Source organism: Athene cunicularia (genome assembly GCF_003259725.1).
Source record: "Athene cunicularia isolate RWA chromosome 14 unlocalized genomic scaffold, athCun1 chr14_part1, whole genome shotgun sequence".
NCBI classification, from domain to species: Eukaryota; Metazoa; Chordata; class Aves; order Strigiformes; family Strigidae; genus Athene; species Athene cunicularia.
Genome location: NW_020799118.1, coordinates 9,293,875 through 9,310,605, shown reverse-complemented (window position 1 = coordinate 9,310,605; position 16,731 = coordinate 9,293,875). Strand labels below are relative to the sequence as shown.

Sequence of the window (16,731 nt, the reverse complement as noted above, 5' to 3'; positions counted from 1 at the left end):
GGGGGGGGGGGGGGGGGGGGGAAAGGCAAGCTGCTGGTGCTGTGCGGTGGAGGTGGAGTGGTTGAAGCCCTGACTGCAAACTCTTGAGTTGTTTGACCAACCTTGACACCACTTGCAGGGGGGCAGCCTTATATGTGGGGAGGATTAGTTTGTCTGGACAAACAGTAGTGTTTTCACTTCATGAACAAATGTAATATTCCTTTTAAAATAATTTTTATTGGAATACAAATGCTTAAAAAATTCAAATTGAAATCACTGAAATGTCTTGTTTTGGTGGTGGCTGAATGCTACAGGAAGAAATATTACAACTTGCAGCAATCAAACCAAGCAAATTACACTGACACAGCCAAACAAGAGACGTGCAGTTCTTTTTGCAACTCTATTCAAAGTCCAGTCCATAGGGAAGCCTCTTCGAATATGCCACCTTCTCCATCCAGACCTTTGACTATGGACAGCGTGGCTTATCTCAGAAGAAATATCCTTCAGATTCCTTGTTTTAAAAGGAGGTTGTGACATTGGTGTTAAGTGGTGATGTGGGATGTCAGGGATTTGCCTCTCAGCTGCTCCGAATAATTATGCAATTCCTTAACCTCACAGAAAAAGCGGGCACATCATCTCCACGAAGTACCTATCTGCTGTTCTGGTTTAATTAACATCTTACAATGTTAATATAGCAGACTACTCAGCTTCTGACATACGGAGAAGTGGCGACATATACCCTGCAATTTCAGCAGCGAAGTGATGTAGTTGTATTTAAATCATACCCAAAGCTCTGAGCTGGGGTCAAAGCATTTTAACTGCTTAGAGGGAAGAAAATCTACTTCTGTAGGTGGAGGTGCCCTGCCCAAGCTCTAGGAAAATGTGTTTGCTCTTGGATTACACACAGAAATAAATTTTTTTCTCCTGCTTTGTCTTGCAGTGAGAGAAGGCGGCAAGAAACAACACAGTGATGCATTTGGGCTCGGGTATGGTTATTGGCTCTGCTGCTGTGCTCGGTTTTGGATACACTAACGTGTTTCTCTTAAAAGCATTGGACCAGACCTTGTTTTTACCACAGTCTTAGAAATGTCATGGAAGCAAGCAGTTCACATGTCTCTTTCCAGGTGAAATTGCAAAATAAAGCGCTAAAGAAACTGAAGAGCAGGTGTAGTTTAATTCCAAGTTTATAATGCTTTGTTTAGGATGACAGCAAGCAAAGTCCATGCAGGTTTGTTGGTTTTTTTTTCAAGCCAGTGGATCTGGTTGTCCTCCTCGAAGGAGGGTTTTTTTTTCTTCTCTGAGAACAAAGGCTGAAAATGGAAATGTAATTTTGTGTACTTCCTATAATCCACAATCTCAGAGACCAAAACCCCATCATTAACTAAGCACCGTAACGCCTTGCTGTGGTGGGGAAGTGGCAATATCTCTCTTCTTAAAAAATGGGGAACTTGAGTGAATTGCTGGTGAAAGTCAGATGGAAAGATTATGTCTATGTCAGATTGTCTTGACAGAAAATCCTGTCCCTCACTTCCTCTGCAGCCTCTCGGACAGTGAGAAAGCTGGGCTGGACTAGAGCACCCAGTGGGTCCTGCCAGTTTAGATGCCTGGCTTGGAGAAGCTCCAGCCACCAGCTCAACAGAGCTGATGCAAGGCCATGCAGTATCTTCTTTTCAGTCAACCAAAGTGGTGACCCTGTTTTCTTTGCTCTGAAGGGTTTTATCTGCGGCAATGAAGTGAGCGTGGGAGCGACAGTTCCTCAATTTACCTTGGAAACTACGTAAAGGGTCAAAAATACCCATTTGGGCTGTGTGATTTCAGGCTATATTACATGCCATTTGCTGGCTAACTTGGTCACAACTGCTTGGTGGATTTTTTGAGTGTCACGAGTTTGTGCCAGAATTACCTACAAAAACAAGCAATTGGTTTTGCCTCTTGGCACACGGCTGAAGTAATGCAGAAAACTTGGTCATCAGCAGTAGCAGTGTTACCTACACGAGAATGGTGTTTCTAAAGCGTGCCCATAGGTGCCTTCCAGCAGGTCTTTACCAGGGAGTCCTTTCTGCCGTCAGGGTTGGGTGCTGGTGATCAAATGGGATGATGGCAGGTGGCTGCATCCCTTGTTCTGTGCCTTGGGAGAGGAAGCAAATGTATTGGTGACGTGATGCTGTGTGGTCCAACACCAGCAATCAGTAAGTGTTGTAGGGCTAGTGGTTGTTTAGCTTCAACATAAGCAGAACAGCCCTCATGAAAATCTGAATTTGACCAGATACCTGTGAATATGAAGCTGTTGCTAAGACACTGCAGCCCACAGAGGCCAGGAGGAGGCGGTTTGGTTCTCTGAATTCGATGCCCTCTGGTGTGAGATCTGCTCCCTGTTCAGCCTCCTGCAGGTTTGTTTCTTGACACCTTCTCTAGCTGTTTTCACAATCCTTTAGATCAGGACATTGAGGACGCATCTTGCTGACATACTGTTTGCCTGGGGAACCTGGATGGGTTCATGTTAGGTTCAAGTCCAGTTCATGGTGTTTTGCACTGATTGGGGTTGACAGAATCACAGGCAGCAGAATTGGGCAGAGCAGAGGAACAGCTCCCAAGGCCTCAGCCTGGGAGGAAAGAAGAAAGAGAAAGAAAAGAAGCAAGTAAAGGATTTATGAAAATCTGTACCGAAGTACAATGAAATCAGCAGCTGGCTTTGTCAGAGCAGCCAGGGACTCTTTTGCAGAGGTGATTGGTCTGGAAAGAGCTGGCATGTGAACTATGGAAAGGGATAACAGTGTTGGGTTGGGTTTTTTAAATTTTTCCTTGGAGTGGCATTTGGATACTGTGTTTTGCCACAAAAGGTTGGAAAGAAAATATCAAAATGATGAAATGTCCTTATGTAAGAGGGCAGGGAAAGCTGGGTTTCTAGCCTAACACTGGCTCACAGCCTTGTCCTGGACAGCTCACCAAACCTCTCTGGGCTTCCCTCTCTTTGGATATAACCGTTACGATACCTGTCTAACAGGAGTGAGCATTAGGTGGACTTTAGAGATCTGCAATTATTTGAGATTCTGTTTGAGGAAAGGCAGTGTAATTTTATTCTTCTTCCCTTAAGTGTTAAGGAAAACCACAGAAAATAAGTTATGGAGGGGAACAATAAGAAATGCTTGCAGCATCCTTCACTGTTCAGATGTTTGTAATGAAACACTTTAATCAATGGATGAGACCAACAGCCAAGACTTGTGGGATGAACTGCTCCGAGGTGGAGAGGAGCTCTGTGTGCCTAGCACTCTGCCGAACTGAGCAATCCCAGGTGGGGATTTCTGAAGGAGAAGATGGGCTTTCCTTCTGCATCACTCCGTGTATGCATTTGGAGATGTCGCTGTCCTCCTCACGTTGTCTCTCCTCTCTCCCATTTGACACTGATGTCCTTTCCTCCAGACCCAGCTCTCTCCAGCCCCTTACGAGATGTTAGTGTTCCCTGAATGTCAGGCACAGATGGGTGGCAGAGATGCTCTGAAACTGTCTCTGCTGTTTAGTGGAGTGAATAGAAATGGCTTTTGAAGTACTCTCCTGTTGCTCCAACTGGCTTGGCATTAAAAATCAGCACCCTTCAGGAACAGAAACTGCCTGTCCTTGGTTTCTAAACCACACACTTTGAGAGCAAGCTGCTTAACGTTTTGCTATTCAAGAGAGCAGTCAGCAATTGCCAGCCGTCAGAGCCTCAGCAGCATCTCTGCCTCACATTAGGCAAATCTTTCGTTTTATAAATGTATCAGCTGGGCATCACCTACTGCCTGTCTGTCTTCTGTCAGAGAGATGTTATTCCTATTCAGCTCCATCACGTACAGCCCACTATAGGTATGTAGCATTTTTGCTGATATGAGCATGGCAGGTAACAGCATCTGACTCTGAATCAGTCAGAGCTTCAGTTCCCCAGCAATTAATTCCTACCACAGCAGTGTTACAAGTGCATCAGCCCAGGTCTTTGCTGTGCTGTTGCTGGATGCGGCTGCCCTTGCTGGGTTTCGGTGGCTTTCTTGGCTGCTTTCCCTTGCTTAGACTTTGGATAATCCTGCTCCCTGTGCGTTCTTCTCTTTCTGACGCTGCAAGTGTCCTCCCAGGGGTTAGATGTGTCTTTTTGCTAGAAAAAGTACATAGCAGGCCCACACTTGGGTTAGGATTGAATTGATGCACTGAATTAGCTAGTTCTGCTCGTGGTGCTGGGGAAGTCTCTCCCAAGCTGGATGGGCAGACCAGAGAAGGAGCTTCAGGCTTGTCATCCCCGTGATGTATCCAGTATCGGTCCTCTGGGTTACTGGGCTGGTGCACGTGGGTGATGATTCCACGTGGGGTGGAGCACTTGTCCTGCACTGGAGGGATGGGGAGGGCTTGGAGGTGGAAGGATTATGTGGGCAGTGGCATGGCATCATGGGCTGGCTGTGGCCATGGGATGAGCGAGGGTTTGGGCTGTCCCGTCTGCGTCTCTGGGCAGTGACATGGGCTCAGTCGCTGCTGTGGGGAACGGCAGGTTCGTGGGAGCGCAGGCAGTGGGGACTGCTGGATCTCATGGTGGGAGATGCTCTGCTTGTGCTGGCTCAGTCAGGCAAGCGAGCTGTAAATAACAGAGGGGGGATCCCTGCAGGCTCCGAAATGAAAACACCCATGCCAGTTCCTGGGTGGCAGAGCACGCCCATTTGGAGAGGCAGACCCTATGTTTTCAAATCAAACCCTGCTGTAACATGTGCCCTGTATAGAATAAAACAAAGGCAAGGCTGCTGACAGCTTTAAATATTTCCACCACATCCATCTGCATCGAGTTATCAGCCCGTTTGCAGTCCCACGTGCCAGCCGTCGGATGCACCGGTCGGATTTATGATGCTCTCTGCGGTCAGCTCTCAGCATTAGCGGCAGCACGGGCTTTGCCATTGCACTTATTTATGGCAGACGTGGATGGCTTTGCCTGGAGTTCAGTAAAGTCTCTTTGAGGACCTGGAGAAAGTATTTGGCGTAGGATTTCAGAAGTCCAGACAGACACGTGTGTGTGTGTGTGCATTTTTTTCTTGCTTTAGGTTTTTGTCATGGAAATATTTTATATCACTTACACCTGTAGAGTCAGTGTTGAGGAACGGGTTGAAGATTTTTCTGCATCTGTGGTTTTAAATCAATCCTGTATCAAGATGGACAAGGCGGGCTGGATGAGGAATTTCTCACACCACTGGTTTGTAGCAGGCAGGTGAAGGAAAGGCTTTAATATGCCACTTGGCATACTAAAAAGAAAAAGTTTAGCTACTTAGTTGAAAGTTGTTATAAAACATAATTTTTAATTTTAAAATCCTAGCTCCTGAGAGCCAGTTACAAAAATGGAAAGGGCTGAAACTCAGAGAGAGAGGGAACACTCTTTCAGTGGGACTTTTGTATATCTTAAATAAATGGAAGATGACCATGAAACTGCTCTGTTAATATTCACAAAACTTGTATTGGACAGTTCTGGGGGTTTCTTTATTTTGAAGCATTTAAAATAAGGGTGTCAGTTAAACTTGTGAGATAAGCTGGGCATTGTGGCTGCTGCAGGAGGTGCTGGCAGCAATCAGCTGTAATTGCTTTTCTAATTTGAGGAGTTAAGATTTTCAGATTATTTTTTCTTTCTTTCTGACTCTTGAGTTTTAAATAAAGCGTGTGTATTTTGAACAGTGTTCTTCCCAAGCAGGGAATCTGCCCATGGGGCTGATATCCAGGGGGAGAGAAGAGGCACAGGCTGCCCAGCCGGGCTGCCTGGGGGCTGGAGGGACCCACTCTGAGGGGAGAGAATGAGAGTCTGGCTCAGTGGGTTTCCGATCCAAAGTGCCCTGAAGACAGTGGGAAGAACTGCAGGCGTTTTCCTCTTTTTTCCATGTGAAAAATGTATTTGTGGCTTACTCTAGCACAGCCATTTGCCCCGAACCACTTACCCTGGGTGCACACACCCTGTTTTTCATGTTTTAGCAGCATCAGCAGAGGAGGGTACATCTCACCTGCCTTTCCCTTGCTCCAAAAGTGCTGCTCATGTGAGTAAGAACAGCATCCCTGGCGCCGGGAGCTGCGCTTTGGGAGCTGCGCAGGGACACAGCCTTGCTCCTCAAGTCTTCACCAGAATTGCAGCACAGGATGCACAGCAGAAATCCCCCTTGACTGCCACATCGCAGTGTCAGAGCGGGGACATCTGAAGCACAAGCTGTTGGAAAAGAGCAAGAGCAGTGTGAGAAGGGCGAATCTGAAGGAGAAGGCCTGTTTTGTTCATGTCTTGAGCAATCCAGCCACACGTTTGGTCTGTTTGGATTTGAAGTCAAAGTCTTCTCCTTTTCTTTACACTATCTCTTTTTTAAAATACGGCGTTTTATCCCTGGTTCTCAGCAATTGCTTTCTGCTGCAGGGTACCGAGAAGGATTTCTGTGGAAGAGAGGACGTGACAATGGGCAATTCTTAAGCCGAAAATTTGTGTTATCGGAGAGGGAAGGTGCACTGAAGTACTTCAACAAAAATGACGTGAGTACCTGGGGTTGCTGTATGCAGACAGGGAATCGCAACTCTAAGAGCATCTTTGAACAAGTAGTTCCTAGGCCACCATTTATTTATACAGTTGTCATAAGCACTGAGTTCCCAGGCACTCCAGGACAAGGGCACCAGGTACAGCTCACCGCTCTCTTCGCTAGGGTTTGCTCTTGGTCCACCACCACCACAGTCATGGAGAGACACCCTGACTGGCCATTTTAGACATTCCTGCTCTGTTGCCCTTTAAAGTCGATAAGGCTTTTCTTAAACCACCAATGAAGGAGTTTTTCCTCATCTCTGGCTCTGCATCATACAGCTGATACAGGTTTCTTATTTATGGCTAGCTTGGGATGAAGGTATCACCACCTTGCAGTGGCCACTGGGGTCTGAAACCTCCTTTGCATGGCACAGCAAGCCATCTAGAGGAAAAGCTCCCTTTTCTGTTCCAGTGTCAAGCCATGTGGAAGCATTTGTCTTTTTCCCCAGAGCACATTCCATTTATTGTGAGACATGGAATTGTTACCATGAAAATGGTGTTTGTGATGAATGGACAGATGCTCTACTTATTCTGCACCACCTAATGGAGGAAGCCAAGGTGTTTTCTGTGACCTTTGAGTCTCCTCTGAACATCAGAGCTGAGAACAGCCCAGACAAAGCCACCAGCCAGTTTTCTCAAGTAACTGATGCAATCATGGTGTCATGATGAGCCATGCTGTGCAGAGGAGGGGAACATCCATCCACACTTCTCCACGCCCGGCAGCTGGCTTCAGTAGCACTGTCTGCTCCTTCAGCTTGGTGTGGTATGGTGCAATTGCATCTCGTGGACATGAGGGAGCCAGTCATTACTGAGGGAGAAGTGAAAGTCTCAGCAGCCCCCATTCAGTCACTATTGACTACTCCGGTAGTTTAAAGCTGCTTTTCTTTGTTGTTGACCACAGCCATGGTGGGAACAGCTCTGTCCAGACACATCCTCTTGGCTGGGATTTCCCCGCTGTGGTCACCCATGTCAGCTGTGTGTCCATGGCAAGTCCCCAAATTCCCAGAGCAGCACTAGCATCTCTGCCAGCTCAGGGACTTCTGTGTGGTGTTGGGGACCGTGGCACCACCGCATGACCTTCTGCTGGCCCCGACTGTTTCCTAAAACTGGTGTTCCAAGAGCCTAATCTTTTTTTTTTTTTTTTTCCAGAGATGTTTTGTAGGAAGATGAACCATGCTATGCAGCTCAAGTGACCTGCCACGGAAGGTGCATGTGGGATTAGTGCATGGGAGGGCCTGATCCAGGCTTGCTGTTAGGCTAACTCACCCAAGATGGGGCGGTAAGGTATATATTTGTCCCTTTGAAAAGCAAGTTCCCAGTTTGGAGGGCAAGGGGAGGAGCAGAGTTGGAAGCCAGTGGCTTATGTGAGAGGATGGGACTGGTAGGGATGTGGGCGTGGTGCCGGCTGCCAGCCTAGCACCCGGGTCTGAAGTTGGCAAGGGGAATAATCCTCCATCTTCTTGGGCAAGGATGCACTGGCTGTGGGTGCTTGAGAGGCAGAAAGCATCCTGGTCTGTTAGTTAGCAGTCTGCTTTTTCTTTTTTTGATCTGGCTGAATGGTTTTCTTTCTTTGATAGTGCTCATTCCAATATAATTGCTGATCGCTTATCATTAGGTAAAGAGACTGGTAAAGATCTAGGGGTCAGGAGGCAGCTGAACTGAGGCTGAGACAGGAGGCATGGTGAAGATGCTTGTCTTTATAGAATAACATCCTATCATGAGACTTGGTCTGTCCACCTTGCTTCTGGGCTGAAACCTTTCTCCCCTTGAACTCTGCTGAATTTTTCAGAACAGAGCATTTTTCCAGGCTGGCAGAAAGCACTCATTGATGCCTGAGCAAAGTCTCTGATAGCTCATCACCAGGCAGTTTTGTGGGCTGGGAGTCAGGTTTTTTAGCTAATGGCCTCAATCAGGAGTTTTTTTCTGACCAAGTGAACTGCTTTCTGGTTTGAAAGCCAATTCTCAGGTATTTGCTCACTCAGCTGTGTTTTCCAGGCAAAAGAACCCAAAGCAATTATGAAGATCGAACATCTAAATGCGACTTTTCAGCCTGCAAAAATCGGGAACCCACATGGACTGCAGATCACTTACTTGAAGGACAATAGCACAAGGAACATCTTTGTCTATCATGAAGATGGCAAGGTGAGATTGTGGAGATAACAAGAAGGGTTGGGTTTTGGTCCTGGGGGTTGATGCTGCTCAGAGCCAGCTGTGGCACACGAGGCTCCAACTGAGCTGGGAATTGAAGGGTGTGGAAGGAACGGGAGTACATGATGCACAGCCAGCTTTAAGCATGTTTGTCATGTCCTTCCAAGCATGAAGGTTGCAAACCATGTCTTCTAAATAACGAGATGCAAATGGAAGAAATTGCTGTTCCTCTGCTTGCAACTAGACATAGGGGCAAGACATTTTTTAAGGCAGGGTCTTGGTGCCTAGAGAAGGAGATGGGGTGAATGGAGCAATGAAAGGTGAGGGGGCTCAGTCTAATGACTCACAAATAGGGAGTGAAGTGGATTGTAGGAGAACTGAGGAACTGGTGGTTTCTCTGCCTGTCTTGTGCTTTATAAAATGCAAATCTGCATGTTTGTATTGAAATAAATCCCCTTGCTTCCATGCCCTTGTGCCTCTGAAGGGAGGTGTGAAGAAGAGGTCTCAGGGTCTGGGGTGGTTGTTTGCACGAGGACAGCGCGGGATGTGGAGGCCAGGGCAGTGAGGGGGGTCCCAGCCCTCCTGGAGGCTGCCAGAGAGGTCCCAGCCTTGAGGTCACTATGAAGAACAGCGACAGTCACGATGCTGCCCCATGGGTGTTGTCTCCACGGACTGGTGTCCATGCAGAGAGCAGACCTGGGCAAGTTTGCAGTGGATGTCATCTCACAGCTTTATTTTCATCTCTTTCTTTCCTCCCCCAAATATTTGGGGCTCCCTATAAAATACCAGCATCCCTGGAGTGGCCACAAAATCAGAGCCTAAAGCTGTCACGTTCACATTGCATCTACTTCACTTTGGCCATCACGGTGCCTTCAGCCTTTGATGTTAGATCCTGTTCAGCACCCTGTCTGTCAGAGAGGCTTTCTGGGGGTGATCCCTCATGGGCTGGAACAGCAGGGATTTACAGGATTGTCTCGCTGCACAGCCTGTTCCCAGCTGTTCACCCAGGCACGGCGAGCCAGGCAGCCCTGCTAGGGTTAAGCAGTCTGTGGTCATAGCAGTCGCTTCTCTCCAGACCGTATAGGCCAATAATGCCACCAAAACCCAAGATATTCTTCACTTGTGGATGAGCAAAGCGGATCTCGCCTCTGCTGCCACTCAGGCATCCGGTTGCGGAGCCAGATGGTGCCTGTCGTCCTGGCAGGGCTGCGCTGCAGAGGCTGGATGTGGTCCCTCTGTAGTGCAGGCGCTCCTGGCAGGATGCAATTAGCGTGTCAGGTTGGGTTAATTAGTGGCATCGCCTGGTTTTGTGCGTGCACAGAAATGTGTGTGTGGTATGCACGCACACATACGTGTATATGTGTATAATAGACATATGCATAATAGATCAATGTCTGTCTGTGTCTGTGCTCCTGTATATAGATGTATAAAGGAAGTCTCTCTCTCCCCCCCTCTGTGTATATGTTTGCCTGTAAAAAGAGAACAATGATGACCACTTAAAACTAGGCAGGTCTTGCTGCTCAGTAGGAAGCAGCACAGTGTGGTCATGCCTGTGTGCCTTCTGCTTGCTGCACACACAGTGATTTATTAGCCAGGCTGTGCCTCTCCAGCCCCGTGCTCTAGTTCAGCCTGCCCAGCCTCTCGTACCCTGCAGCACCCCTGGGTCTTGCTCCGTGCATTTGTGGGTCCCAGGGAGCTGCTCTGGCAGGGCTGCCCCCAAATTTACCCTCCCCTCCATCCACTCTGCCTAGTGGGATATGCAAGTCCTGTGGTGCGGAGAGGCACTGCCTGTCACCAGATGCTGCTTTAGCACAGCAAAGTATTGCTGGATCGCTCTCGGGTACCTCCCTGGCCACAATTTAATCTGAAATAAGAGGAAGAAGCTCTTTCCTGTGAAGGCTGCATCCCACTGTCGTGCCCACGTCTGAGGTTTGCTGGGCGTTGGTGGTTCACTTAGCCCAGCTGGTAGGAACGGAGTCAGCGTTTTACTGTTACTTGGGTTTTGGGTTTAGAATGCTGAGCTTTCTGCTGGGGGCTCGTGGAAGGAGCAGTCTCGCAGGTCTCACACAGTTGCTCCTGCCTTCGTGTCAGTGTTTTGTCAGGACACATTCTGATGCCATCTGATAACACCCAGGTTAAATTTCTTTTGACTTCCCTGAAAGGCGCCAGCCCCTTTGGCTGAGGGAGGGCTTCAAGAAGATGACACCTCTGGGGTAAGCTCCCACCCTGTGGGACCAGAGCATCTTGGGACTCGCCTGTGATATCCCTCTGCTTTCTGGTCTCTCCTGTACTCCCCTAGCAGCCCCAGGGTGTCCCCTTGTACCCCAGAGGTGCTGCCTCTCCCCAGTCGGAAGCACTCAAGTCTGATTTAGACTCCTGTCTCATATTTCTGGGGTTTGATCCCTCCTTGCCTAATCCTGTCACCGATCTGGCTGGCCTCCCACCAGGGCAGCATTCGTTTGTGTTTTTTTCCGCTGAGGAGCTCGGCTGTAATCCAGAGCACTGCGTGCTGCTCTCAGCTTGGCTCTTCTGTTGCAACACCCCGGCAGAAAGCGGGCTCATCTCTCGGATGGGATAATCCCATGTGTTCTTATTTAACCTCTAAAAGAGCTGGGAGAGCCCTGCTGCCCCAGCGGCGTTTGCTGGAATAAGGCACCCGAAGGGATAAAAGACGGTCACTGTGCTGCCTCCCCAGAGCTTCGTGGCCTGAAACAGCATCACGCCACATGGCTGGAGATGTAGTTTCTGGGTGACCTCAGCCTGGTGGCTTCATCAGCTCCTCGCTGTGTCCTGGCGGCAAACGAGAGACTGAAAGCGGCCCCAGTGCCCTGCTCGAAATGGAGATGTCTGGGAGCTTTTGTGATGTGGGTGGCTAGTGAGAGTGGGTGCCTGGAGGGGCAGGGCAAGGTGTCTCTTGGGCTCTGGCCATTTTAAAGGATGTCGTTGGGGCCCCTTGTTAGCCCTTACCCACCAGCAGCCGGGGTGAAGCTGGGGCGCCGTTGGAGCGTGGGGTGATGGCTCCGTGCAGCCCGCCCCGTGTCCTGGCGGCACCTGGGCTGGAGGGGCTGTCCCTGCTGGGGCACAGGGCAGGGGCCAGCCCTCACCTGCCCCCAGATCCCCAGCTGGGCGTGGGGCCCGGGAGCTGCAGGGGTGGGTTTCGCACCGCTCCGGGCTCCTGGCCGGGGCTGAAGCTCCCTCTGCAGGGCTGCTCCTGGAAGCCACGGCGGGAGCTGCGCTGTGCTGCTGCCAGCCCCGGTGTTACCATCGCCCTTCGGGTGCTCAGAGGTGGGCAGAGTGTCCAGGAAAGGCCACCCTTTAGGGTGCAAACCGAGATCTTTGGGTGTTCTCTGGAGAGATTAGCAGAACGCTCTTCCCCAGCGCTCCTCCATTCCTGAACCACTCCAGGAGCTTTCAGGGTGGGAAGAGGTGGTGAGAGGGGTTGATCAGCAGCAGCAGAAGGGCTGACTGCTGCTGCTCCGGGGATGAGCAGGAGGTACAGTGAGAAGAAGTTGTGTTTTTGTCTGGGGTTGTCAGCCTGAGACTGCCATGGCAATGGGGGTGGCTCTGGTGCAGGATGGAGACTGGCGTGACACTAAGGTGGCACACAGAGGGGGAGCCTGTGGTGGCTCTGCAAGCAGACCAGGAGCAAGTTGAGAGCCTGGCAAAGCCATTTGCAAAGTTGCAGGCAGTAGTTCATTTTCTCTGCTTCCTCAGAGGCACAAATCAGTGACAGGAATCTCTGCTAACGAGCTGATGAGACAACACCTTCCCTTCTGAAAACACGGAGCAGTTTAGCATTGGTTTAATACATCAGATACAAGCTCCTCACTCTGTCTGTGGTATTGTTTACGATTATATGCACAGAAAATTTTTAGCAGCTGAGCCTTCTGGCTTTGCATACACAGGTATAGGTTTGTATAAAGAAAAGTGGTGGTGCCCTTTCTTCCAGCGACGGAGGATCACTAATCCGAGAAGCTGGAAGTCAGTGAGGGTTTCAGCCTCTGCTTTTCTGCAGGGTGAAACCCCATCTCACATCATGATCAAGGAGGAGACCTGCATATACATATATAGCCATCCAGCTGGTGACTGTATGAAATACCAACATTTTAACATGTTCCAGCCTGGTTTGGCCATCATTAACTTCAGGAGTCAGTTCCTCTCCCCGATCCCCTTTGTGCTGCTATCTGGGGTCTGCTTAGCTGCTTAGGGTAGGAAAGCAAGTGATAAGTAAGAGCTGACAAGTAGGTCAGCGTTTTCCAAAACATTGTTTGTGTATGTCCTATTATGGTGTGGGTGATTTTTTTTCCCTTCATCTTGAAGTAGATTAGCAAACCAAAGCAAACTGAACTTTTAGAGGGTGGCTATTTGCCATGTTAGACCACTTTTGAGATACCCCCAGTTCAACTCCTTAAAACTGAGATCTCCAGAATTACTCATAAGAGCCTTTTTTTTTTTTTTTTGGTCCCCCCAATAATTTTTAAAGCATAAAACAGTCTAAATCTTACTGAAGGCTGACTTGTACTTTCGTACCATCTTTCCTACACTACAGCAACCTCACCTGAGAGGGTTGACCGTGTTTATTTTAGGATCATTGAACCTGTCCCTGCTGTGTGAAGTTTCACGTGCGTTGTTCAGCATCTGTCTACTCGCAGCTCAGCATCCCAGTGCGGGCAGCTGTCGCATCTCCCTCCCAACAAGCCTTTCCTTTGCCCATACCTTTAGACCACAGGGCAGTATTTGAGAGCTCCCTGGGTGGACCACTTAAAATTAACGTTGCGTTTCTCAGGGAAACCTTCAAAAAGACATCCAGTGCAGCAGAAGCTCTGAGAGGCTCACCGGAGACAAAGGAATAGATGAGTTTAAAAACAAAGATGTTACAAAATGACTACTTTATTGGGGAAAAAAATAAATTGAAAGAGATTTTTGCCAAGGAAAGGAAGAAGTGGCAGAGCTGCTGAGAATTGGGCTGGGACTTCAGTCTCACTGTGCTTGTCCTTAGAGGACTTGCAGATATGACTGATAGACTGGAGTACAAAGGTGAAGAGATATCTAGCCATGCTTTTAGCAAAACACTGAAGTACATTGGTAAAATTTGGGTGGGATTCAGGCGTTGCATGTCCTGCCCACAGTCAGCTTGTGGCTGCTGGAGGGGGCGAGCAGGCCATAGAGGTGTCGGGCTGCCTCTGCACCCAGCTGGCACGAGCTGAGCAGTGTCTATAGGGCCGAGCTCAGTGCTGTGCTCAGTATCTCAAATGCTGATTTGTTGCTGGTTTTGTCAGTTCAGAGATGTGCTTAAATCCTTCCCCCTGCAGAAACCCCCTTGGTGCTCACTGGGGGTTGCAGAGCCCCATGCACGTCTTGCAGCCCAGGACAGCACCTTCATCCCATCCTTCCCATCCTTTGTTCACTGCTCTTTTGTGTCTGTATTTTATTTTTTTAGGACTGCTGCTAAACTGCACTCTGTCACTTGGGACAAAGTGATGGGAGAGGTGCAGACTATGTCACTTACTATGCTTTTCTTTCTCATTATTAGGAAATAGTGGATTGGTTCAACGCCATCCGGGCAGCACGTTTTCATTACTTACAAGTGGCATTCCCTGGAGCCAGCGACGTTGATGTGAGTTTTCCTGCAGTTATTTTTGTTTTTTTCCCTCTTGCTCAATTTTAGCATCTTGTTAACAAGCTGGAAGGCTTGGAGAGTGCTCCATCCTTCAGAGCATTTTACAATTACTGGGCTGAAATTATTGTGGTGGGATGTCGAGCCCATGCGCAGCATCTGTTACCAACATCCAGCCTTGGAAACCATGCGCGTGTGCATGCACACATGCTCACCTTCAAAATGAGAGCTGTGCGTATGAGCAACTCCAGCGCTGTCACCTGTACAGAAGCCATAAGTGCCTTTTGCAAAGGTCGTTGCTATAACGTTAAAAGCCGAAACAAAGGCTGGATGCAAAAGAATGTCAGTGCTGTACGCAAGCCTTTGGAATGAGTTCTTGTGTGGAGGTCAGTGCAGCCTGTCTTATGAATCTCTGTCTTGTGTTTTCCGGGAGCTGGAACTGCTAATTGCATTACCTTTTGCTAATATAATACTAGAGGCGGTATTAATGTAAGCTGACAGCAAGTGCCTTGTGTTGCAGTTGCACTGCAGTTGGTGTGTAACGTCACTGGTTATTGCTGTTGACTCCTCTGTTACCTTCTTGACTTTGTAGATTTTGAAATCTAATTGCATGACCTGCCTTCCGTTAATCACCAGGGAGGCTCCGCTCAGGGGCTGGGGCTGGCTCTGAGCTCAGGGTGGCTCTGTCCCTGCTGCCCGTGCACCCCGAGGAGCCCCAAAAGCCTTCCTGTCAGAGCCATGCACAGACACTGGCCTCATCCATGGGGAGAGTAAAGAACAACAGTCCCGCGGCTGGTGTCTGATCCCCAACGCGAGGGACTTCAGACCGGTTAAACTGGGCAAATACAAAAATCCTTAAGAAGAGCCTCGTTAGCCAGCTATAGTACAGTTGCTGTGCAGCATATATTTTCCTTAATAATGTCTACCCCTTTCCCTGTCCTCTACTTCTGTTAATGTTGGTGGGCACATCTGAATTACATCGCCCTCAAAAACCCCACAGACCTGAACGGAGCTGCCGTTTGTCCAGCGGTTGGTGAGGGTGTTTATATGCTCGCTCCCTGGCAGTTTTGATGGGAGGTGCACTATTTATATTTTTACTTATCATCCCCTTCTCATCAGTTATTCTTTGGAAGAAACAGAGCAGTGTAATGTCTAGTGAGGTTTAATTTATGACCTTGAAATACTGAACAAACCCTTCATAATGTTCATCTTGGGAAGACCTCTGTAGAGACTGGGTTGTGTACGCGAGGTAGCTCTGTCCTGGGTGTTGCCATCGTTAGCATCTAATTTATGATTCCTTTAGCCTGTCAGAGAAATGAAAAGGCATTAAATGTAAACGGGATCCAGGTTTAATGCAATAGAGAGTTATAAATTTCTTACATCACCCTGAGGATGCCCAGGCTGCCACTGCAGCTCTCAGGGAGTGAGGGTCTCTGAGGGATGCTTCGAAGACCCATCTACAGGGTGGAGGAACCTCTCTGAGCCACAGGTGATGAGCTCCTTGCTTAGAAAAGTGTCCTCAGCCCTGTCCCAGGAGTGAAACACCAAGGCTATGAATGTTGCAGAGCCCTTTGCTGCCCACGATGAAGTGTTTGAGGCAAAGGTGCTCCTGGCTGTGGTGGAACAGTGCTGTGAATCTTTGGGCTGTTGTATTTTGGAGTGTCTTTGCCCTACAAGCACGTGCCTGCTCAATGAGAGCTGCTCTGGGGCAGAGTTAGGTGTTGCGGGAGTGTGGTTTGGCAAGCGGAGCCATTAATAACCTGTTTAAATGAAAGGCAGGAGCAGGGGTGGGGAGTTGCGTGGTCAGGCTTGTCAGCCCTGTTTTTGGAGAGACTCATCTTTCAAGAGGCTGTTAGAGGCATCTGCAAAGATCTTGCAGCTACTGCCTTGTCTTTGCGAAGCAGTGTTAAAAATATCCCCGGTGCTGGTAGCTGTTGTCAGCAGTATCTGCAGGCAGGGGTAGTGCAAAGGCAGCGTGTGGTGATGGGGTTTTACAGGCAAATGGTACTTGAGCTTGTGTGAGGAGCTCCCACGGAACTGTGTCTGGTGGAGGAGGCGCATTGCCAGAGCTGACCGGTGACGTGGGACTTGGCGCGGGGGCTTCCTCTGGAGGCTGCTGGCTTTGCTGGCAAAGTGCTCAGAGATGCTTCATGTTTCTGCGCCTGCCTCTTCTGAGTGCTTTGGGGGAGTGGGACCAAAGTGCTCGGCCAGGGCCGTCGGGTGAGCTCGGGGCCGGGGCGAGCTCTGCGTGGGATTTCCTTCCCAGGCAGCCCAGCCCTGCCCCACACGCCTGGTGAACCCCCACCTCCCTCCATCTGACGCTGCTCTCTCTTCTCTCCTCTTTGGTTGCTCCAGCTGGTGCCAAAGCTTTCTAGAAACTACCTGAAGGAAGGGTACATGGAGAAAACGGGGCCAAAGGTAGGATATAAAATGTTTCTGC

The 16,731-nt window shown here is 49.1% G+C and overlaps 1 protein-coding gene across 2 annotated transcripts in view; it reads left to right on the top strand.

Moving 5' to 3' along the window:
• The window catches only part of ADAP1 (ArfGAP with dual PH domains 1), a 57,142-nt gene that overhangs the window by 37,428 nt on the left and 2,983 nt on the right, over positions 1–16,731 (top strand). For both annotated transcript variants that reach the window (XM_026859107.1, XM_026859108.1), the window contains 4 exons: positions 6,371–6,483; positions 8,522–8,668; positions 14,208–14,291; positions 16,647–16,709. In XM_026859107.1, the coding sequence (XP_026714908.1) occupies positions 6,371–6,483; positions 8,522–8,668; positions 14,208–14,291; positions 16,647–16,709 (407 nt within the window). The remainder of the gene's footprint in view (positions 1–6,370; positions 6,484–8,521; positions 8,669–14,207; positions 14,292–16,646; positions 16,710–16,731) is intronic.